The sequence below is a fragment of the Pristis pectinata genome, chromosome 14, assembly GCF_009764475.1.
Source record: "Pristis pectinata isolate sPriPec2 chromosome 14, sPriPec2.1.pri, whole genome shotgun sequence".
Classification (NCBI taxonomy): domain Eukaryota; kingdom Metazoa; phylum Chordata; class Chondrichthyes; order Rhinopristiformes; family Pristidae; genus Pristis; species Pristis pectinata.
This window is the reverse complement of record NC_067418.1, coordinates 40,632,864-40,658,252: the sequence shown is the minus strand read 5'-3', so window position 1 is coordinate 40,658,252 and position 25,389 is coordinate 40,632,864. Positions and strand designations below refer to the sequence as shown.

At 43.7% G+C, this 25,389-nt stretch overlaps 1 protein-coding gene and 1 long non-coding RNA gene across 2 annotated transcripts in view; one reads left to right on the top strand and one right to left on the bottom strand.

The window, feature by feature from the left end:
• The window catches only part of pnpla2 (patatin-like phospholipase domain containing 2), a 62,199-nt gene extending 46,401 nt beyond the window's left edge, over positions 1-15,798 (bottom strand). The window contains exon 1 of the mRNA XM_052029016.1: positions 15,462-15,798. Coding sequence (XP_051884976.1) covers positions 15,462-15,651 — 190 coding nt within the window. The 5' untranslated portion in view covers positions 15,652-15,798. The remainder of the gene's footprint in view (positions 1-15,461) is intronic.
• Positions 15,579-22,394, top strand: LOC127577651 (uncharacterized). The gene is made up of 3 exons (XR_007957411.1): positions 15,579-15,702; positions 21,665-21,842; positions 22,343-22,394. It is a non-coding gene; the product is annotated as an uncharacterized LOC127577651 (long non-coding RNA).
• The last annotated feature ends 2,995 nt before the right edge of the window (positions 22,395-25,389 follow it).

The following is a 25,389-nucleotide window of genomic DNA, read 5'->3' as shown; positions in this document are numbered from 1 at the left end:
GGAGGAACTTAGGAGAGCTGGAAGGGGACATGAGAAGGCCTTGGCAAGTAGGACTAATGAAAACTCCAAGGCTTTCTACACGTATGTGAAGAACAAGATGACAACCAAAATGAGGGTAGGACCGCTCAGGAATAAAGGGGAAAACGTGCCTGGAGGCGGAGGAGGTAGGGGAGGACCTTAATGAATACTTTGCTTCACTGTTCACCAGGGAGAGGGACCTTGACAAATGTGAGGTCAGCGTAGAACAGGCTAATGTGTTGGAGCACATTGAGGTTCGGAAAGAGGTAGTGTTGGAGCTCCTAAAAAACATTAGTATAGATAAGTCCCTGAGGCCGGATGGGATATACTCCACGTTTTTACGAGAAGCGAAGGAAGAGATTGCTGGGACGTTGACAATGACCTTTGTGTCATCCCAGGCAACAGGAGTGGTACCAGAGGATTGGAGGATAGCAAATATTGTTCTGTTGTTCAAGAAAGGTTACAGGGATAATCCTGGGAATTAGAGACCAGTGAGTCTTACGTCAGTGGTGGGCAAACTATTGGACAGGATTCTGTGGGACAGGATTTATGAGCATTTGGAGAAGCATAGTCTTATTAGGGCTAGTTAGCATGGTTTTGAGAGGGGCAGGTTGTGCCTCACAAGCCTAATTGAGTTTTTCAAGGAGATGACAAAACAAATTGATGAAGGTACAGCAGTGGATGTGGTGTATATGGATTTTAGTAAGGTGTTTGACAAGGTTCCCCACGGTAGGCTCACCCAGAAAGTCATGAGACAGGGGATCCATGGAAGTTTGGATGTGTGGATTCAGAATTGTCTTCTCCACAGAAGGCAGAGGGTGGTAGTAGACGGAGCGTATTCTGCCTGGAGGTTGGTGACTAGTAGTGTTCTGCAGGGATCTGCTCGGGGACCCCTGCTCTTTGTGATTTTTAAAAACGACTTGGATGAGGATGTGGAAGGGTGGGTTAGTAAGTTAGCCGATGACATGAAAGTCGAGGTGTTGTGGATAATGTAGAAGGTTGTCGGAGGTTACAATGGGATACATACAGGATGCAGAGTTGGGTGGAGAAGTGGCAGATAGAGTTCAATATGGAAAAGTGTGAAGTGAAGGCAGAGCACAAGGTTAATGGCAGGATTCTTAGCAGTGTGGAGGAACAGAGGGATCTTGGGGTCCAAGCCATAGATCCTTCAAAGCTGTCGCACAAGTTGATAGGGTGGTTAAGAAGGCATATGGTGTGCTGGTCATCCACCTGCAACTTTAATTCAGTTTTTTTTTCTTCCCCCACAGATGCTGCATAATCTGTTGAGTGGTTCCAGCATTCTCTTTCATTTCAGAGTTCCAACATCTACTGTGTTCTGCATCTCACAGTTCCAGCACTGTTCATTCCCCCCAGTAATCCTCATTTTTCTCCAATCTACAACTCCCCAATGCAGATCAGCTTTGATTAACTGGCATGCACCACCCTCTCTCGGATGGCACCAACAGTATTAATGTCACCTGGATTCCCTTGGTCTCTACCCAACATTCCCTTTGTGCTAACCATGCTCCCCTTCTCTGCAACTGAAAACAAATTAGTTTTTTCCCCCACTTTAAGCTCTGATGGAAGATCACAACCTGAAACATTAACTCTTTTACTCTCTCCACAGATGTTGCCTGACCTTCAGCATTTTCTGCTTTTATCTTACACTTGAGTACTGTTGCACTTGAGTGTAAAACAACCGAGCATTCTGGAGGACACCATATACATGAAGTTCTTCTTTAAGATACACAGAAAAATGCTGCAGCATCATAGTTAATCTATAACTGGCGAAGGATGACTAAAGATTTGTTAACAGGGGGTAAAAATGTCCATGGTCCAGAACTCTCCTTCCTCCCCTATGTCTTACTTTCCCAACAACCTCCCCCCCACCCCCACCACCTCACAATCCTCGACCTGCCTGACTTCCACTACTCACTCTATAACGGTGGAGGAAGTGAAGGAAAGGCCTTTGTGCACATTGATGTGCGAGGCCTGCTCCACTGAAGCCAACACTATGGGACTTGTGGGCAACACAACGTTGCTGTGGCATCCCCTCTCACAAAATGCAATGGTCTACTACGCACCACCAGTTTAACATGCTTTTCCTAGAGTGGAAGAACTTACAAGGCAATTGAAAGTGTTCACAAGTTAAACAATAAAAGATTAAGAGGTAATTTTTCCAAAAAAATTAAAGGGCAATAGAATTGTAGAATAACTAAGACACCTTATAAGGTTTATCAGTGTACTGTCAAAGTTTTGCCACCTACATAAAGGGAGCCAATTAAACACATTTCTATGAGGTGAGAAGACTGAGGATGTGATGAGGAACTCCACTGATTTATTGACGCAGGATGCTAGATTGTTATCCTTTTCCCCATACTTAAAACTATGAAGTTTATTTTACTGGATTTGGCAAATTTCAATATTCTTGCTATAGACTGTGTTCCACAGAATATTGGGTTGAAAGAGGTGACAATTATTGCCAAATGTGGAATGAATGTGGTAACCAACCACTCAGGTACTTGGCAATGCAATATAATTTGCACAGAGAACACTGTTGATATTTTCAGAGAATTAGGGTCAGTTCCTGAAAAGAAAGGCTTTGAAAATTGTTTTGACATTGCACAACAGCAGAGTATTTGTACAATAAGTTAACTGTGTGTGTACACCAACTTCTATTTCCCACAAAAAAAACACGATCCAGTTCCTTAATTATTTAATCAGTAAACAGACCACCCAGAGCAATCATCTTTACTGACCAAGGTGGTATCAGATTTCATCTTTCTTTGCTGAACTAGATGATTCAATTGAATCTATTGATTCGAAACGGTCAGTGCCCCTGGGATAGGTTGAAACGGTGGGGGGTGAACAAAAATATGGAATGATTTTTGTGTACGTCTGACTTATGGACAAAATCAACTTGTGGATGTCTGTAAAGGCGGAACCCGTTCATTACCACATCTTCCCCTCCCTCCCCCCTCCTTTTTTCCACAGGGATCACTCTCTCTGCGATTCCCTTGTCCATTCATACCTCCCCACTGATGACCCTCCCGGCACTTATCCCTGCAACCACACTAAGTGCTACACTTGTCCCTACACCTCCTCCCTCACCACCATTCAGGGCCCTAGATAGTCCTTCCAGGTGAGGCAGCGCTTCATCTGTGAATCCATGGGGGTCATTTATTGCATCTGGTTCTCCCGGTGCAGTCTCCTGTACATCAGCGAGACCTGACGCAGATTGGGTGACCGCTTCGTCGAGCATCTTTGCTCCATCTGCTGCAAAAGCAAGGATCTCTCAGGGGATGGCTACTTCAATTCCACATCCCACTCCCATAATGACATGTCTATCCATGGCCTCCTCTACTGCCACGTTGAGGCCAGACGCAGGTGAGGAACAACACCTCATATTCTGCCTTGGGAGTCTCCAACCTGACAGTCTCAACATCGATTTCTCTAACTTTCTGCAACCCCTCCCCTCTTTCCCCCCTCCCCCCTTTTATTTCCCTCATTCCTGTGGCCCCCTCACCCCTTCTCTATCCCCTCCCCTGCTCATGACCTGCCCATCTATTCCCCACCTCCTTCCCTTTTATTCCATGATCCACTGCCCTCTCCTACCGGATTCCTCCTCCTCCAGCCCTTTGCCTCTTCTACCTATCACCTCTCAGCTTCTTACATCACTCCCTTTCATCCCCCTTCCTCCACCCACCTACCTTCCCCCTGGACTCACCCATCATCTGCCAGCCTGTGCTCCTCCTCCTCCCTTCTTATTCTGGCTTCTCCCCTCTTCCTTTCCAGTCCTGATGAAGGGTCTTGATCCAAAATGTCAACTGTTTATCTCCCTCCATAGTTGCTGCCTGACCTACTGAGTTCCTCCACCATTTTGTGTGCATTTCTCAGGGAGGCCTTATATATTAAAAAAAGCACTCTGCAATTGAAAATCAACTTATGTGAGAAGAACAATATTGCGCCTATTTGCAGGAATCTTAGCGCCTGTTGGGAAATTTGACTCCCGACTTTCCAGCTGGAGTTTAACCTCTCCTATGACCTTTATCTTGGCTTAAAACCTCTCCTAATGATATCAACTGCACTGCTACATCCAAAGTTTGTCTCCAATATGATTTTCAACCTCACTTGTCTGGCAAAACAACAGTTCTTATTTACTTTTGGAACAACTAGTTTTAACAATTTTTTTCTCCCCTGTAGCTGTTCCCCTGTTTTTTTTTAAAGAAAGGGCCAACACACAAAACACATCTTCTCTCTTCACTGAGATCTGTAATACCCAATAACATGGAACACTGCGTCACATATGTATCTGGACTGCTTGTTCGGGGAGATTAAGGTAATGGTCATTGTCAGCTTCCTGGGCTCAGGAACATACCAGGCTGCTGCTGCTGAAATCTGCTATGTCACAGTTTGCTGATCACTGCTCCATCAGGGAAGCCTATCAAACATTATACTCAAGGACAGGATGCTTCATCAACTTTTCCTTAAGCCCACAGGTACAGGAAGAGTAAGCATTGTTCTTCCTCAATCTAAGTCCCTCTGACTCCTCCTGTGAGCACTCTTTCACTGTCCACAGCTCCTCCCCACCCCAGTCATTGCAGTATCTGTTTCTTACGCAGCAACATTCCCCTGTAGCTTGAAGAGTGCTGTTTGCATTGTGAGGTGTGCCTTTTAAGAGTTGGATGCAAGGATAACATCAACGAGGCCAAGTGTCTACAGCTGCAAGAACCTGTAGTAAAACAAAGAGTACATAGTGCTGGCAATACACAGGGAACCCTGAGAATGTTGTCCTGACAACCTCACAAACGAGGATTTTGACTTCAATGGGATTTTCACAAGGGGGTACCTAGGTGACCTATAATGTTGTCTTGAAGCTATTAAAAAGGTAGTCAAGCAACTCCCATTGCCTAGATTAGGAGGAGAGAGAGCAAACAAGGAGCAAAGGGGCGGGAGAGCATGGAGAGTGAAGGGGGAGGGAGGACAAACAGGTGTCAAAGGGGAAAGCTCACAGGAGATAAAAGGAGGGTGCGTGAGTGGGGGCTAAATGAGGAGGAAGACAGCATATGTTGGGTAAGGGGGAGGGAGAGCAAGTGGGAGAGAAAGCAAATGGGTGATGGATGGGGAGAGTGAATGGGCCAGAGACGGGGAGAAGCCACAGGTCAAAGATAGGCTGGAAGACATAACAGAGAGACAGAGAATGCAAGTGTGTGTGAGAGAAAGAGCATGCAGATAAGAACTATCATGAGATAAAGTGAGAAAGCATGTGAGAGAGAGAGTGCGTGAGAGATAAAGGAAGCATGTGATTAAATACAGAGCAAGAAATAAAATGAGTTCAAGCAGATAGGATATGAAATAAGTAAGCAAGGGAAGATTGACCCAGCCAAATGATCGATACCTGACAACACCCAAAGTCAAAGTTTGCACAAGATCTATTATAGGTGCCTCTTGTACGAACACTTATTAAGGAACCAAGAGCCTTAGGACAGAGGTGCAAAGAGGCAACAGAAAACAATAACGCAACGTATTATCATAAAGAAAAGAATCACTTTAGGGAAATACCAAGACTGGCATTTATTATCTAAAGAGAATAGGAATGAAATGAAGTTAAATTATTGACTTGGCTAACAAAATAGCTGTACAACACAGTATGGATGCTGAACAGGAATTCCAATTGACAGGATCTGGTGAGTGGTTGTCCATAACGGATAAATGCTGGCATTACAACCAATCAACAGATTTGTAAATAATTTATAAATAGGGCAGATGATAGAATAGGCAGTGTTATAAGCAGTGTAGGTGGAAACAGAACATCATAAAGTAATGTTACAGTAAAACTCTAATAATCCCCTCTCCAATTGCTGGGAAATCCCAAGGGTTTGGCATCTGGCTCACCAGGTGCTGATTCCCCTGCTCCTTTTAACACAATGGGGCCCGGCTTCCTGCGCTCCATTTAAAGTCACTGGGGTCTCACTTCTTCCTTTAACACAGTGGCACCTCAATTCCCATGCTCACGCTAACAAACCTGAGCACCTAGTTCTTGACTCCTTTGAAACTCAGCTGGCTCTGTTTCTTGTGCTCTCTTGAAATGTACTATGTTCACCGGAAATTTTGTTATACCATTGTACTTTGTAACATCTTAAAACAATGAATTAAAAATGTATTAGAGTATTATTGGTATATTATTGTCACTCGTACCGAGGTACAGTGAAAAACTTGTCTTGCATACCGTTCATACAGATCAATTCATTACACAGTGCATTGAGGTAATACAAGGTAAAACAATACAGAATGCAGAATAAACTGTCACAGCTACAGAGAAAGTGCAGTGCAGGTAGGCAATAAGGTGCAAGGTCACGACGAGGTAGATTGTGAGGTCAGGAGTGCATTTCATCGTATAAGGGAACAGCTAAATAGTCTTATAACAGCGGGATAGAAGCTGTCCTTGACCCTGGTGGTACCTGCCCTCAGGCTCCTGTATCTTCTGCCTGGTGGAAGAGGAGAGAAGAGAAAATGACCTGGGTGGGTGGGGTCTTTGACTATGCTGGCTGCTTCACCAAGGCAGCGAGAGATATAAGAGTCCGTGGAGGGGAAGCTGGTTTCCATGACGTGCTGGGCTGTGTCCAAAACTCTCTGCAGTTTCTTGTGGTCCCCAGGCAAAGCAGTTGCCATACCAAGTCGTGATGCATCCAGATAGGATGCTTTCTATGGTGCATCGATAAAAATTAGTTGGTGTCAAAGGGGACATGCTAAATTTCTTTAGCCTCCTGAGGAAGTAGAGGTGCTGGTGAGCTTTCTTGGCTGTGGCGTCTACGTGGTTGGACCAGGAAAGGCTATTGGTGATATTCACTCCTAGGAACTTGAAGCCCTCAACCCTCTCAACCTCAACATCATTGATGTAGACAGGTACATGTATACCACCCCCTTTCCTGAAGTCAGTGACCAGCTCTTTTGTTTTGCTGACATTGAGGGAAAGGTCGTTGTTATGACACTATGTCACTAAGTTCTCTATCTCCTTCCTATACTCCGACTCATCGTTATTTAAGATACAGCCTACTACGGTGGTATCATCTACAAACATGTAGATGGAGTTAGAGCAGAATCTGGCCACGCAATCGTGTGTATATTGGGAGTAGAGCAGAGGGCTGAGGATGCAGCCTTGTGGGGCACCAGTGTTGAGAATAATCGTGCTGAAGGTGTTGCTGCCTGTCCTCACTGATTGTGGTCTGTTGGTCAGAAAGTCAAAGGACCCAGCTGCAGAGGGAGGTGTTAAGTCCCAAGTCTTGGATTTTGGTGATGAGTTTGCTTGGAATTATAGTATTGAAGGCAGAGCTGTAGTCAATAAACAATAGTCTAACATAGATGTCTTTACTGTCCAGCTGCTCCAGAGATGAGTGTCGGGCCAGGGAGACGGCATCCACCATAGACCTGTTTTGGCAGTAGGCAAATTGCAGTGGGTCGAGGTTTTCCAGGAAGCTGGAGTTAATGTGTGCCATGACCAGCCTCTCGAAGCACTTCATGATAGTGGATGTCAGAGCCACCGGTCGGTAGTCATTAAGGCATGTTACCTTGTTTTCCTTGGGTTTTTCTTTATTAATTGAAATAACATCCAATAGACCAGAAAATTTTCCAGTCCACCTCCAGAGAAGTCCCAAGTGTGCCAGATTAACAAAGTTTTGCAGTAATAGATTGAGCAGATTGGCAAAACTGTGGCAAATATTTTTGAATGCAGGCAAAATGAGATCCTCCATGTTGGACCAAAATAAGGACAGAAAACTTCTCAGATGGTAAAAAGTGTACAAGTACTGGTAGAAAATAAGAGTCTTGGAATTCACATGTAAAACGACACAGACTAGGACAAAAAAAACCTATAAAAACCAAGGAAATGCTGCTATTTCTGGTGGAGAACAATGGGACAGAATTTACACTACACCGTACACAGCCCTGGTCTGGAAGGAGTGCAGCACAGATTTATCACAATGAGACCGGGATTCTAGGAGTTCAAGTATAAGTAGAGATTACTTAAACTTGGATTACACTGTCTGGCATTTGAAAAACTAAGGGTTATTTTATTCAAGTTTCCAAGATATGAAATGTAGCTGATGGGGTGGATAAAGAGAACCTAGATCAGTTAGGATGGGGAGTCTTAAACTAGGGGTTCAAATTTAAAAATTAGAACGAGACCTTTCAGATCTGAAGACAGCAAACATGACACAGTAGCAGAAATCTGAAACTCTCCCACAACAGGTAACTAATGCCGAGTTCACTGTTAATTTTGTAAAGTATAGGGGGACATGGTATGTGGATTTAGCTCAAAAATTAGCCAAAATCTCAACGAACTGTGGAATCTGCTTAAGGAGTTACATAGCCATCTAATTCCCATGTTCTCATATTTTGAATTTTCAGAGCAAGAGGTTTCAGCATGGGCACAATTTTTAATCAAATTTTGCTCATTTAGGTTAAACCTATAAACACAACACTCATACGAGATACCTTAATTTAGTCTAATTCAAAAAAGTGGTAAATCAGGTTACTTCCCAGTGAAATTCTCCTGAAAGAAAGCAGCACTTATTGCTCCAAGAACATGGAGCAAAAGTGCTGGAATAGGAACAGGCCATTCAGCCCCACAAGCCTGTTCAGACCTTGCTGCCCTGTAGCTCAACATCATCCACCCTCTTTAATCCTTAACCCTTGATTCCCTTCCTTAATATATATTTTTTAAATTATTATCAGAATTATTTTACACTTGACCAGTATCCAAAGCTTAAGATGGACAGGCAGTATTAATTTTCATGATCCATTGCATGAAGACATATTTCCTGATTTTTCTCCTGAATACTCAAATTTTAAGATTGTGCTATCTAACTCTGTATTTCTTTACCAGCAGAGACAGGTTTTATTTATCTTATCCATGAAAGGGAGGGATTCAAAGATATAAATGAGATTACCTTCCAACTCAATGCAGGGTGAAGTTCGTGCAAACTATCCTCCTAATTAAATCCATTAAACTTTGGTATCATTATGACTCTGCACTGGGCTCCCTTTTTTAAAGTCATGACATCATTCCTTGTGGTGTGGTGCCAAATCTGAGGGCTGACCAAAGCCCAAGGCAACAGAAACATCCTTGACTTTGTTATTCCAGCTCCCAAGCACAGTCATGGCTGATAATGTCATGACAAACTACTTGTAAATACAAATAATAAAATAAGACAAAATATCTAAAAACAAAATGAAGGACTACAGACACTGCTATCACCTTTCATCCACAAATGAGGTGATTATCAATCATTCCTGGCCTATGTGAACTTGAACAAGTCACTAACAAGTCACCAACTTAATATTTTCTTTCCATCTGCTGGCCTTTCATTGTAGCATCCACAATTTAGGTAACGGTTTTACTCTGTACCAAGATATCTTTATTAGTCACATGTACATCAAAACACACAGTGAAATGCATCTTTTGGGTAGAGTGTTCTGCGGACAGCCCGCAAGTGTCGCCACGCTTCCAGCATCAACATAGCATGCCCACAACTCCCTAACCCGTACGTCTTTGGAACGTGGGAGGATACCGGAGCACCCAGAGGAAACCCACACAGACACACGGGGAGAACATAGAAACTCCTTACAGACAGCGGCTGGAGCTGAACCCGGGTCACTGGCGCTGTAATAGCGTTACGCTAACTGCTACACTACCGTGCCTGCATGGTTTCTCAGCTTTCCATTCACAAGCTCCTCTGGACACTCACTAACATCACCTGGTGTAGGAGATGTGTGGTGTCTGGAAAGGCAAGTTAATTTCATGGTGCACAGGGGAGCAACAAACGTCTTGATTGCGGGCTCACTCCTGTAAAATACCAAAGCGCATGAGGCCCAAGGCATAGTGTGTTAGAAATTAGGCTTCTAAGTGTCTAAAGTCCATTCCTTTGCCTGATTTGTTAAAATCTTGGTGATTGGGTGGTAGGAGGAGGGAAAGTCAGTGAGGAAGAGAACCTTTGGTGGGGTCAGTGGGGTTGGGTTGCAATCGGCTCCTGGAGGTTGGCAAAGCTTTGGGGTTGGGGGAAATGGAGCATCAGGAAGGGGAAAATAATGATAATAATAATAATAATTCACAGCTGGAGGAACTTGGGGGGAATGGAGGCAGAACAGCTGTGAAGGTTGAGTATTTCCCTTGGCCTATCTGAGGAGGGTTCCCAACACAAGACTCCATGGGCTGGGACCTGCTCAAGCAGTTCCACTTCAAGTAATGATGAAGCAGCTCTCACACTTGCAAAATTATGCACGTGGGGTCCAGGCCTGTGCTGCGTGACAATGGACACCACTGGGTACTTCCAGGTTTCTCCTTGTTAGCCTGTAGAACAGGAGACCAGGAAGGATATTTGTAGACTTTGCAGAACCCACAACTTTCTTTAACAATTTTTTAAAAAGTCAAAATTGAATAACATAGAGCACAAAATCATTGCTAAAATCACTGTACTACATGATCCATTTTCCAGGCCCCTATATTTTGATGAGACAGATATAAAACTATAAAAAGTAGACAGAGCAGAAGGCCACTTTGCCCCTCTCACCTGTTCCACTATTCAATAGGATCATGGCTGATTCAACATTCCTCAAGTCCACTTTCTTGCCCTTTCCCCATAACCCTTGATTCCCTGATTAGAAATCTACCTCAGTCTTAATACACCCAAACCCTGCCCCCACAGCTTTCTGTGGCAAGGAGTTCCAAGCACTTACAACGTTCTGAGAGAAGAAATTCTTCCTCATCTTAAAAGGGGGCCTCTTTATTCTGAGATCTTACTCTGGTTCTGGACTCTCCAGAGAGAGTAATCATCCTCTCAGCATTTATCTTGTCTAGTCACCCAAGATCTCCTTCTTCTGAATTCCAGCGAGTCCTAACTTGATTAACTCTTCCTCACAGGACAACCCCTGCATACATGGGTTCATCTTAGTGAACCTCCTCTGAACCACCTCCAATGAAATAATATCTTTCCTTAATAGGGGGACTGAAATTGTCTGCAGTACTCGAGATGTGGTCTCCCTGGTGTCCTTTACAGTTGTGGTTAGACTATTATACTCCATTCCCCTTGAAATAAAGGCCAACATTCCATCAGTCTTCCTTATTTCCTGCTGTACTTGTTTGCGAGTTTTCTGTGCTTCACAAGGACACCCAAATCCCTTTGTGCTGTGGCATTCTGCAGTTTTAAATAACCTACCTTTCTTCTTTCCAAATTGAAACAAACTTCACACTTTCCCACATTGTACTCCATTTGCTAACTTTTAGCCCACTCACTTAACCTATCAATTTCTCCCTGTAAATGTTTGTATCCTCCTTGCAACTTGTCTTCCCACATATTTCTAGGTCACCTGCAAATCCAGATAGTGTACATTTGCTTCCTTCTTCCAAGTCATTAATATACATTACACACCCAGCACTGATCCTAATGGTATCCCACTATTCATAGGTTGCAAACCTGAGCGATACCCTCATCCCTACCCTCTGCCTGTTAGCCAATCCTTTACCTATGCCAATATATTCCCTCCAACACCATGGGCTCTTGTGATTTAGTAAAGCAAAATAATTTAATCACAGTGTACGTAGAGTCAAGGCAGGTCAGCAGAGGCAAGGCATGAATCAGCCACTGAATAACAGAAAATGATCAAAGGGGCAGGAAGTTCAGCACCATGAGTGCAAAACTCAACCAGTTCAAGGAAGCAGTGATGGCCCTGAAACTTAGCCAGAGTAGCTAGAGGAGATCATTCACTGCCAGACCATGGCCAGCTCAAATGTTACTTACTGTACACATAGTTAGGGCAAGCTAACTGACTGATACAGGGGAAGTAGTCCAGTCTGCCCTCTTGGATGACAAAACAACACAAGACACTACTTGGAACAACAAACAATTTGCTGGAAGGATTCAGTGGGTTGAGCAGCACCCGTGGGAGGAATGGAATTGTCGACGTTTCCGGTCAAAACCCTGCATCAGGACGGAGAGTGGAGAGGCGAGATGGCCGGTATAGAGGAGAAGAGGAGTGACGAGAAAGGATTCCAAGGAGACTGCTGGACTGAGGAGGGGTGTGAGATGACAGGCAGGTAGTGCCAGGTAGGGGAGGTGAATGGGGGTGGAGTTGGAAGACTGTGTCAAGTGAATGATGGATGAGAGAGAGGAAAAAGGGGAAAAAAACCAAATGGAGCAAGCTGGGGGTGGATCCTTACAAGAGAAAGCGTGGAAAGAGGTGTAGAACATAGAACATAACAGCACAGTACAGGCCCTTTGGCCCACAATGTCATGCCGACATTTTATCCTGCTCTAAGATCTATCTAACCCTTCCCTCCCACATAGTCCCCCATTTCTTTATCATTCATGTGGCTATCTAAGAGTCTCCCAAATGTCCCCAATGTATCTGCCCCCATGACCTCTGCCGGCAGTGCGTTCCATGCACCCGCACTGTGTAAAAAAAGTACCCCTGACATCCCCCTTATACCTTCCTCCAATCACCTCAAAATTATGCTCCCTTGTGTTAGCCATTGTCACCCTGGGAAAAAGTCTCTGACTGTCCACTCAATCTATGCCTCTTATCATCTTGTACACCTCTACCAAGTCACCTCACCCTCCTTCTCTCCAAAGAGAAAAGCCTTAGCTCACTCAACCTATCCTCATAAGACATGCTCTCCAATCCAGGCAGCATCCTGGCAAATCTCCTCTGCACCTGGTAAATCTCCTAGCTGTAGTCTAAGTACCTGCAGGAGTTGGTGGGTTTATAGTAAATATCAGTGGATAGTTTGTCTCCTGAGATGGAGACAGATCGAGGAAAGGGAGAGAGGTGTCAGAAGTGGTCCACGTGAATTTGAGAGCAGAGTGGAAGTTGGTGGCAAAGGTGATAAAATTGAAGAGTTCTGCATGGGTGCAAGAAGCAGCACCAATGCAGGGAGTTTCAATCAGTGGCCAAGAATGCACACTATTCAATCTACATTGGGAAAACAAGTTTTTTCAAAAAAATATAAATAGAAAACGTTGGAAGCTCATCAGCCAGTTAGACAGTGTTTTTGCTGAGGTAGGAACCATTAATGTTTTAAGGCAGTTGCCTTCTATCAAAAGTTAAAAATGGATTGAACAAGCACAATGACACAGAATGGTGAAGGTGATAGAAGTGGAGAGAACGAAAAGGTAAAGTCTGCAATAGGGTGGAAGACAGAAGATATTAAATGATTTACAGTCCAGTGTAAAAGGGAATGGTTTCATGTAAAATTTCCAGCACCTTCATTAATTTGCTTTGGCATAATTCAAATAAAAGGCATTGTTAAGAAAGTCTGTTTGGAGTTTAGCTATTTTTGCCTTCCCATGGGATATGTGGAATGCTTTTAATTTCCCTCCCACACTTTTTTTCCTGTACATATGATGATCCTGAAGTGCTATTTCCTGTCCTTACTCAAACGTTTCATCACTTCTGCTTCTGCATGTCACAAGATCTAGCTCTGACTTCCTTCTCCACCTCCACTTCAAGGGCAGGCTATCAATATTTATTACAAGCCCACTGATTCGCGCGGCTGCGAAGACCACACTTTCTCCCACACTGTTGCCTGTAAAGATTTGCCTAGTTTCACTGTCTCAATCACATTAGTTCTGACGGCACATTCCTCTTTCCTCCAAAGAGTCCCCTTCACTGTGATAGGCAAGGCGCTTGACTGTGATTCGGGGTCCTAAACATTCCTTCCAAGAACTTACTTATACTTCTCTTAATTAAATATTTCTTCCAATTCAATATATCCGATGTTCACGATAAGATCTTTATATTAGGGACCCCAAGTATAGATTGAGTGAACACTATGTGAATTACCTATACTGAAAACTTATGCATTAACCCAAATTTCTCAATGGCCTATCATTTTAATTTGCTACTCCCCTCCAATTCTGACCTCTTGTGTTCCAAGAAATCTCCTACAATGTTCCAAGAAAGCTGAACCCTATCTCCAGAAAGAAGTTATCACTGATTCAGCACAGTTCAGCCTACCAGGCTCTCCAGTGAGTAAAAATAACTTTAGATCTCAACTGCCACCCATTTTAATCGGACACCTATTCTTGGTACTAATTCTGCTATTCTTACTCTAGTCCTAACTTGTTTTGTTGTATTTCCTTGTCGCAGTGAAGCAACAGTTAAATCGGATAGCACACAGCTGCAGCAACCTGGGTTCAATCGCCACCTCCAGTGCTTTCTGCCTGGAGTTTGCATAAGCTCCCTGTGGGTTTCCTCTGGTTTTCCCAGTTCCATGGAGTCACACAGAACGGAAACCTACAATACAACCCTGATTCTACCTAAGCTACAGAACACTACAGACCACCTCTTGCACTACCCTGGACTTGTCTCTTATTGTGGGTTTATTTTTGCATGAATATCCTATTCTACACAGTCTTTTCTTTTCTCTTCACTGTATTGCATAACTTATGTATAATTCATATTCTGTGTGTTGTCTGAACCTATGATGCTGCTACAAGCAAGTTTTTCCATTGTACCCGTAGCTCACTGTACTTGTGCACAAGGCAATAAACCCGACTTGACTTGAACCAGCCATTTGGCCCACCATTTCCACACTGACCCACTGCAGTAATCCTATCTTCCAGCACTGGGCCCATCACCTTCTTTGCCTAGGCGATTTCCTTCCACATCCCAAAGATGTGCTGGTAGACTACTACTGTAAGTTGTCCCTAGTCTTGGTGGGTGGCAGGAGAATGGTGGGGGAGGGGGTGGGCAAGTGATGATCAAATTGGAGAGAATGGCCGGCGGGGGGGGGGGGGGGGGGAGGGGTGGCAGGTGATGATCAAATTGGAGAGAATAGGTCACTTAGAGGGAAATAAGTGGGGGATTGCGACAGATGGGAATGTCTTCAGTAGTTCGATGGGCTGAATGGCCTATGTCATAAGAAAATGTGATATTATAATTCTATTTTCCTTCCACCATCATCACATTTAATTTCTCCTGACTTTCATTTGGCGAGCACTCTCACCCCTGCCCTTTCATGACCTGATGTAAAACACCTTATCTTCCCCCACCACCACCACCACCACCACCAACACCACCACTCCCTTGCCTCTGCATTTGTTCGAAACCTTTGAAACCTTCCAGTCTCAACGGAAGGTGCTCTTCCCCCGTTCCCCGCCTGCTTGTAAAACATTTTTTTCTTCCCGCCTGCTGAAAAGTCGTGCTGCCAAATCCGTGTCTTTCTCCCTTCCGTTTCCCGATCGCAGCCAACCCTTTCGGATCCACTCCTCGCTGTGGGATCCTACCGTGCGAAAATGGTGCACGGTCGAGAGTTGGCTGCGCCTGAAGTACCTCGCTGACAGCTGGGCAGCGCTGGGACGGGATGAGGTAGTGAGATTAAAGAGGCGAGAGGGCTTCCTGTCCCGGGAGCGGGGCGACTCTGGTTTCGTTTGCTGCGGGTCACTTACCGAGGCAGGCTCCGCTGACCAAGGCGCAGGCTGTCAGCGCGCCCGCCGATGCCCCGTAGATGTTGCTGGCGTTGTGCACCAGCTGCGGGGCGTGCTCACACAGGCAGCTGGCCACTCCGACATGGTAAATGCCCAGAAAACCGCAGCCGGCGAACGAAATGCTCCAGGACGAGTCCTCGGGCCGCAGCATCTCCTCTGCGGCGGGAGTGACAGCAACTTACAAAGGTGCCCCTGGCAGAAGGTAACCGAGCTCACATCTTCCGGGCTTTGCCGTCCGGCAAACCCCTGACACCCCGCTTCTGAACTGCGCCGTCGGCCGGCGAACGGTCCTGGTCTCCTCTCTTTTCCGCCCCACCCCACCACACCACACGCCCAATCAGCTCCGCCAGACACCTTGATTGACAGTACCTCCCCCACGACTTGGCCAATCACCGAGCTGCCACTTCAACCCACGCGGCGCAGCTGTCAATCGCTGTTCCTGGTTGTGAGACGTAAGACTTGTTTTGATAATGCAGCTCATTATCTTTCACTGAAGGCGGTGCCACTAATTGGTTGGCCAAGAGCGTATGCTGTGCAATTGCAAAGCAAGGTGCAAAGATATGGGGAAGGAACGCGGTGTCACCCTGCAATGTATTTCTGCATTTTTCTTTTAATTGTCAGCTTTCCAGCATCTGCAATATTTTGCCACTGTTTGTCACTCCGATTCTCAAACTTAAGCTGCTTCTTAAAAAAACAGAACACGCCTAAGAGCAAGAGGCGTGGAAGCTCTAAGCAAAAACAAAGAGATTTAGCCTTTTAACTCATAAAAGCCTCTCAAATTATCTCAGGCGAGAGCTATCATGCAAACACTCTGATGGAGGAACACGGCAGGTCGAGCAGCATTGTCGTGGAGGGGGGAGGAATTGTCGACGTTTCCCCCCCCCCCCCCACAGATGCTGCTCGATCCGCTGAGTTCCTCCAGCAGGTTGTTTGTTGCCCCAGATTCCAGCATCTGCACACTCTTCTGTCTCCAGCTATTACAGACACCGACCATACACAAGAACACATTAGTAGCCGGAGTAGGCTGCAGGTCCTCCCCAGGTTACTAACGCCCGACTCATAAATAGCCGTAATAGTTACAGGGGATTGCATAATAAACGGAAAAGACAATGTTCTCTGCCACAAAGAGAGTCTCGGGGGCTGTGTTAGCTACCTAGTATTAGGGTTAAGGGCATATCTCTGGGCTGGTAAAGAACTTGGAGTGGGACAGAAGGAATCCAGTTGTCATGATCCACCGTAGGCACTAAAGAAATGCTCCGGGGCGAGTATGTCTTCAACTTAAACAAGGGCAATTATAATGGTATTAAAGTGGAGTTGTCTTTGGTGGAATGAGAAAGTAACCTAAGAAAGAAACCAATAGATGAACAATGGCAGATATTCAAACAGCTGGTCCATAGCACTCAGCAGGAACTTATCCTGATTAGAAAGGATTCCACGAGAATGAGACACAATCTGTGGTTAACAAAGGAGGTCAAGGATAATGTTAAATTGAATAGTTGGGTGTACAAATTGGCAAGGGCTGATGGTAGGCCAGAGGACTGGGACATTTTTAGGATCCAGCAGCGAAGGATGAATAAGTTTATTAGAAGGGACAAAATTGATTTTGAGAGAAAACTTGAATGTAATATCAAAACTAGCAGTAAAAGAGTTACTGTGGAAGATGTGAAGGGGGCGAGTTTGGATGGCAGGCTGGATGGAGAATGATGACCTTGAAACATTTATTCCATTATTTAGTTGGAGATCATTTCTGATGGCGCAATACTGGAAATCAATCAAGCAGTCTGAAAATTTAGAGACAGTGGAGAGGACAAAAGACGTGTTGCTAAGAGAATGCTGGCTGTTGGCAGCACACATGTAGAATCTGGTGCTGTGTTTTTGGATAAGCTTACTGAAAAAGAAACATTCTGAAATAGGAGAGGGCCAAAAATAGATCCTTGGGGGGGCAAGAGATTAAGGTGTTTGCACAGAAAGAGAAGACATAGTTGGTAACTCACTGGCCACATCAAGATAGAGAAACATAGAACCACGTGAATGCAGTCTGACCTGGTTGGATGACAAAGAGGCATTGGGAGAGGATGGTCAATGATATTCAAAGCTGGAGAGAGACTGAGAAGGAAGTAGAATTTGTCATAATGACCTGGATGTCATCTTTGACTTTGATGTGATGCAAGCTGGTTAGAATTTGGAGAATGATTGCTGCTAGAAATCATGCAGCGAAAACTATGCAATTTAACCTTACACAGCAGGGCAATATTCCCACTGTTTGTCTACCCTGTCGTTTTACTCACCGGCTAATTGAACTATTGAGACCAAATAGGATACTTGCCAGCAATCTGATGTTGGCTTATTCTTCAAAGCCATCAATGTACCAGTCCAAGCTGAAGGTGCTCAGTCAGTCATAGGCATAGTCATCTCATAAATTAGTTGCCCATAGAGGGTTAACTCAGAGTGAACCTTCTATGACCAGGAAAGTGTTACTGCCCCAATTTTCATTTATTGACTTAGTTATCCTTGGGATTTATGCCACTGGTTAATCTGAATTATTTCCCTTAAATCCCCTAAATTCCTTATTCATGGAGAAACAACACAAGCTTAATAATGCCCTTTTAAATTTGTCTTCAGGATGTGAGTGGTAGTCATAAGGCAGCCTCGTGCCTACCCAGTGACACTAAACACTGGTCGTTTGACTAGAATCTATAGGCCTGGACAAATTACTCACCTCAAATTCCACCAGGGCAGCTGGGAGATTCAAATTAAAGGAATAAAAAGCTAGCATCAGTCATGGTGGCCACAAAACTATTGGATTATCATAGCAAACCACCTGTTTCACCACTGTCCTACAAAAGGCAGCAGAGTGGTGCAGCTAGTAGAATTGTTGCATCACAGCTCAGCAACCCAGGTTCAATCCTGACCTCCAGAGTTGTCTGTATGGTGTTTGCATGTTCTCCCTGTGACTGCATGGGTTTCTCCTGGATGCTCTGGTTTCCTCCCATATTTCAAAGATGTCCGGCTTGGTAGGTTAATTTGGTAGGTATTTTGTCTATATGTGACTCCTTATGCATCAATGTGTTAGACTCTTAACTGTTCTTTGAATAGCCTGATAAGCCATTCAGTTCAGGAGGTAATTGGGGACAGATAATAAATGCAAGCCTTGCTAGTGACACTAACATCCCATGACTAAATAAAAGAAAAACAAAAGTGTGGGATTGGAAACAAATAAAGGCAGGGTTGATACGTATTTTATCAGAATGACAAATGGTGAACAAGTTCAACCTTTATGATAATCTGATAGCTTTCATAGTTGTTAACTGATGTGGCAAGAGCCTATTCGTTAGTGTAGGACAAGTCATCTGTTTTTGGAATGGTGAAGAATCGAAACAAGATAGCTTGCAATATATCAATCACTTTGATGTTGTAGCCTTCCAATCACAACTATTTTTTCAGAATCAGTAATCAATAATCAATTTTTAAATCAGATCTGATAAGGTGTATTTTGTAGACTCACCCAGGCTGCACAAAGAATGATCACTGTAGCTTGGGGACCTCCTTCTGCTTTGTATCCAGGTCTGATCCTGCACCTTGTGTGTAAGATGAAAGAGTTGTGCAATCATGTCCCAGAACTTTGAGCACATAATCCTAGTTGACACATTAGTGAAGTACTGAAGAGTGCTGCATAATCAAAGTTTCTACCCTTAAGATTAGATGTGAAACTGATATCCCTTTTGCCTGCTCATAAAAGATCCAATAGCATTAAAAAAATATTTTCCTGGTGGAATGGCCAACTTTATCACTCAACCAATATTATTATAATAAATCATCTCATCATTATTTCATTGAAGAGACATAAAAGTACAAGACCGTTACATGCTTTTTGTCACTACATTTTTCAAAGAACATCATTCAGTGCATCAAAATAAAGGACTGTATCAATTTCTCTGCATCATCTCTGGTGAATGGCCTCACAGTGTGCACACCAGAAATTTAGCTTGACATCTTTTCCAAGTGACTTCAACTATCACTTTATGAGGGCTCACCTTTCCCTTCCCTTCCTAGTTAAAGAAGACTTTGCTTAGTCCACAGGTTTCTGTCAGTTTCTGTTGTCAGTTTGTCTGCGACATCATGTGCATGAAATTACTTACCAACCATCGAGCACAAATTTTGGCAGCGACTCAGATCAGGTCTCAGATATCAAGAGCAAAAGTGTCCTTTATGGCTGAGCAACTTGGCATAATCACATGTAATGTAGGAACAAAAGTAAGTCATTCATCCCCTCCAGGCTGTTCTGCTATTATTTGAGATCGTTGCTGACAACTCAATTCCCCTGCCAACTCCACATTCCTGTTCAACTTGGGTACAATAAATTTAACGGGTGAGAGTTTCACAGTCTGCCACCCCTCACATGAAGAAGTGTTTTCAAACTTCTAACCTGAATGGCCTTGCTCTCATTTTAATGAAATGTCCCCTTATCCTTGATTCCCTAACAGCAGGAAATGATTCTTACTTCTCTGGAAGTTCCTTACAAAAACAAGGGAATGCCAGCCTAATTTATGCAATCTCTTAGGAGCCCTGGGAACACTCTAGTGAATGCACACCATGCTACTTTGATAGCTGAGGTGCTCAAAAAAGTCCAGAATATTCCAGATGTGACTTTATATTGTGGTAGCAAAATTGCATCCAATTTATATTCTGGACCAAGAGTTGTGAAGACTAACATTTCATTAGCCTTTTTAATTATTTTGCAGCATTTTTTGTGCTACATTTTAGTGATCTATGTACATGGATCCTTGATTTTCTTTGAACCTCCACAGAACCTAGCTTTTTGCCTGTTTAAGGGTTGGTAGGCCAGGTTAGAAGAGAACTCAGCTGGAATTCAAACGACCTGCCAAGCTATTTACATCTACAGGATTGCAGTGATGTTCTGAATTTTATAAACCCTGGAAAGAAAAATAATATTACAACTAGAGTGATTTGTACCACACTTAAGGCTCAAGCCCTCCAATACATCATCATGATGGCTACTCTTCATGAGAAATCAGGCCATTTTGACTGCAGATGGAGGGAAATTACTTACTAAACCCAACACTACAGTAAGAATGGGATTGTGCTTAGAAGCATGAGCCAGACTGATGTTTCTTCTGTCTTTCTAGCCAGGTGTAATAGAAATAGATAGATATAGATATCTATTTATTAGTCACATGTACATTGAAACACATAGTGAAATGTGTTACTGAGAATGTGCTGGGGGCAGCCCACAAGTGTCGCCACACTTTTGGCGCCAACATAGCATGTGCACAGCTCCTAACCTGTATATCTTTGGAATGTTGGAGGAAACCGGCACACCCAGAGGAAACCCACACAGACACATGGAGAACATACAAACTCCTTACAGACAGCGGTGGGAATCGAACCCAGGTCGCTGCCGCTGTAATAGCGTTACGCCAACCGCTAATAAGACCTCTTCCCCCCTTTATTCCCATTTGACCGAGATGAATACATCGCAATCTGTCACTTGTTCTTTCTCTACACATTGGTGATCATTTAATCAAACCCTGTTCTTCTCTGCCATTAACTGGACCACTACCACTTTGCCCTTAGGAGAATTCATTTTTATAGCCTGACCTTCATCCAAGCACAAAACACCATCAGAAAGGAACAGTGCCCTAGACCAAGTAGCTTGTGGCTATCCTAATTGCTACCAGCCACAAGATTTCTGGCTGTTAACTAAAAGCAACACAGTCTGATGGGTTTCCAACTTTTCCTTTCTGGGTGATTACAATGCCCAATCCCTGGACATGATCAGAAATTGATCTTATTTAGATTCTTCCATCTGATATTTCCATTGGTGACTTGATTCTCAAACTTGGTAAGGTCACAAAGGTGAATCTGGTGCCCATTATTTCTCTGCAAGTTTCGAGGGGGAGGACAATGTTGATTTTGCATACATGAATATGGCAGAGTTGAAATGTTACTGCCTTTGCCTGAACAGCACCCACTCCTAGTTGAAGACATTTTATCGTCACTGGAAATTTTTAATTAGAGGTTATTGTACTAGAGTGGTAATCAGAGATTAACAGTTCCTAACATATTAACTTTTGAATTTAATTTTGTGTCTAAATTGTGGCCTGACACTAAAATATGCTGAAATCTACATGGTTATCTTTGAGATGGACCTTGCACCATTGCTCGGACAGATCTACAGACGCTCCAACGGTGTACCTGGTAGGGTACTGAAAATCTGTGCCGACCAACTGGCTGGAGTGTTCAGGGACATCTTCAACATCTCAGTGCTGCAGTCGGAGGTTCCCACCCGCTTCAATCATACCGGTGCCCAAGAAGAGCAGGGTGAGTTGCCTCAATGACAAATGCCCGGTAACACTCACATCACTGGTTACACTCACTGGTTATGGCTAGAATTAACTCCTGCCTGTGCAAGGACGTGGATCCGTTGCAATTTGCCTACCGCCACAACAGGTCTACAGCGGACATAATCTCACTGGCTCTCCACCCGGCTTTAGAGCACCTAGACAATAGCAAAATATATGTCAGACTGCTATTTACCGATTACAGCTCAACGTTCAACACCATCATCCCCTCAGAACCTAGGTTCAAAACCTAGGTCTCTGTACCTCCCTCTGCAACTGGATCCTCAACTTCCTTATCCAGAGACCACAGTCGGTGCAGATCGGTAATAACATCTCCTCCTCACTGACAATCAACACAGGCGCACCTCAAGGATGCGTGCTTAGACCACTGCTCCACTCTCTCCACACTCATGACTGTGTGGCTAGGCACAGCTCAAATGCCATCTATAAATTCGCAGATGACACCACTGTTGTTGGCAGAATCTCAGATGGTGACAAGGAGGCGTACAGGAGTGAGACAGATCGGCTGGTTGAGTGGTGTCGCAATAACCTCAACTCAACGTCTGCAAGAACAAGGAATTGATTGTGGACTTCAGGAAGGGGAAGTCAGAACACATACCAGTCCTCATTGAGGGGTCAATGGTGGAAAGGGTGAGCAGCTTCAAGTTCCTGGACGTCAACTTCTCAGAGGGCCCAACACATTGATGCAATCAGAAAGAAGGCATACCAGCAGCTCTACTTCATTAGTTTGAGGAGATTTGGTATGTCACCAAAGACTCTTGCAAATTTCTACAGATGTACGGTGGAGAGCATTCTGACTGGTTGCATCACTGCCTGGTATGGAGGCTCCAATGGGCAGAATCGAAAGAGGCTGCAGAGGGTTGTAGACTCAGCCAGCCAGCTCCATCACAGGCACAACCCTCCCCACCATAAAGGACATCTTCAAGAGGCAGTGTTTCAAGAAGGTGGCATCCATTATTAAGGACCTCACCATCTGGCATATGCCCTCTTTGCGTTACTACCATCGGGGAGGAGGTACATAAACCTGAAGACCCACACTCAACGTTGTAGGAACAGCTTCTTCTCCTCCGCCATCAGATTTCTGAACAGTCCATGAACCCAACATCATTTTTCCTCTTTTGCACTATTTACTTTTGTAAGTTTTATGTCTTGCACTGTACTACTGCCGCAAAGCAACAAACTTCATGACATGTCAGTGATAGTAAACCTGATTCTGATTCATGTGAGTCAGGTCTCATTGTTATGTTGGCTCTCAATGTTCTCAAGGAAACTGAAGAATAAACACTGAATACTGCCTTGTCCATGCTGTTCATTGTACAAAGGATGAAACATTGCAGTCACACAGTATAGAAATGGGGTCATCATCCCACACCAAACATGAAACACCCATTCTACTCAATCGACAGTAGTCCCATTTTATTCTCCCTACATTCCCATCAGCTCTCCCCAGATTCTGCCACTCACCTACACACCAGGGCTATTTACATTGATCAATTAACTGATCAACCTTAGTCTTTGGGATGCAGGAGGAAACCAGAACACTTCAAGGAAACCCATGCAATCACAGAGAGAATACAAACTCCACACAGACAGCAGCAAAGGTCAGGATTGAACCTGGTCTGCTGGAGCTTTGAGGCACCAGCTCTAGTCGTGCTGACCACTGTGCTGTCCATTAACAGATAAATATCTATGGTTGCTGAACTTATGGTCTGCTTGGAAGCTTTCTCCATGAAATGCAAGTAGATAGCAACCAATTTACATGCAGATAAGCACAGTTCAGAAAGATAATACTTGCATTGTATTTATGACTGGTCTTTCATGATTTAAGTACTCTATAGCCAATGAAATACTTCTGTAATTTGTAAATTTGTCAGCTAATTTGTCACAGTAAGATCCTAGAAATTACCAATAGATACGATCACTTTTTTCTTTAAAAAAGAGTTGGTTGAATAATTATCATTGAGAATGCCTGATTAGAAATGTACCATGGAACCCATAACATCCACCAGAAAGGGCCAACAGGACCTTTGATCTGAAAGATGGCACCTCAGTAATGCAACACTTATTCATTTCTGCAACAGAGTGGCAGCATTAATTTTGAACTCAAATCTGACAATATGAAGTCAGTCGTGTACCAAGAGCTGTGCAGGGAAGCACTAGGGGGAACTGATCCCCAAGCTTAGGTCTGAGTTTTGAGGAAAGATGTGAATAGGCATGATTTTCAGGGAAGGACAATTTTTCATAACAGTTAACAATTTAAACACCCCTGCCAGCCAACCTGGTCACAGACCCTGCCTTTTGTTTCTCATCTTTGCACCTGCTGAAAAGCAGTCACATGTTGAACTTCTGCCAGGGCTTATGGAAAAAGAAAAGTCAACCTAAAGTGTCATATAAAAATACTGTAAATCAGGCAGCACCTGCAGAAGGACAAAATTAACATTTCAGGTTGACAACTTTCCCCTTCCTGTATTCTATTCTAGTTCACTTGATGCACATTTGCTGCTAATGACACTGAATACTGAGTTTAGTATTTGGACACAAAAATAATGGTCAGGGTCTGCAGCTATGAACAGACCTTGTGATGAAGAATTTAGGCCTGGATATCAACCACTGCTGGACTTAACCCCTGACGGTTGAAAGCCCACTGATGTGCACATTTTTTCTGGCATAAACTTTTAAGTATGGCAATTGAAGTGTATCCCAAGATTGAATTACCATCACAGAAGAGCGAGGAAGAACTGAGTCTATCAGCTGGGATATTATTTTTGATGGTCACCCTCAAGCTAGTGGCAACACATCAGATTTGGTCTACTAGGTATTCAGCTGGCAACAATTTCATGATGAAATCTTTAGTAATAAGTTGAAAGAACTTAAGTTGGGAGTACAGCCAACTGATCCAATAAGAATAAACAGAAACTCAAGGCTATGAACATATGGGGACATCAAAACTTTTTCCTAATTACAAACCAGCCAGTTTTTGAATTCTAAGTCACATGCATTGGTTTAATCAGTCTTTTCCTGAATGGTTGTAGCACCATCTTGTGACCAGCATGTGTATAAAAGTTTTTAAATATTGTACAAATAAATAGGTCAATGCTTATGGAACTACAACAATGTTTTACTTTTGGTCACAGATGGATATTTCACGCGTGCTGCAGATAAGCTGCTTGAAACTCAGCTTAATATAGGTGGTCAGCCACCTTCTCAGAAGGTTCATAGATCCTGCAAACGGTCAGGCAGAACTTCCACCAACCTGTCTGTCCTTTTAATGACTGATGATCTTTTCTACCAGAAAACAAAACTTGTATTCATATTTAAATTGTTGACCAAAAATTGCTTTTAGCTGAAACTACCCAACAGATTCAATCTTGCCTTTGATGCTGTCACTATGCCAAAATGTGTTTTCTGAAAATAGCATGGGAGTTGTGTGCCAGTTTTAAATACAAGAACTGCCATTCTCAAATATTTGACATTCATACATACCACTACACAAACACAAGAAAACA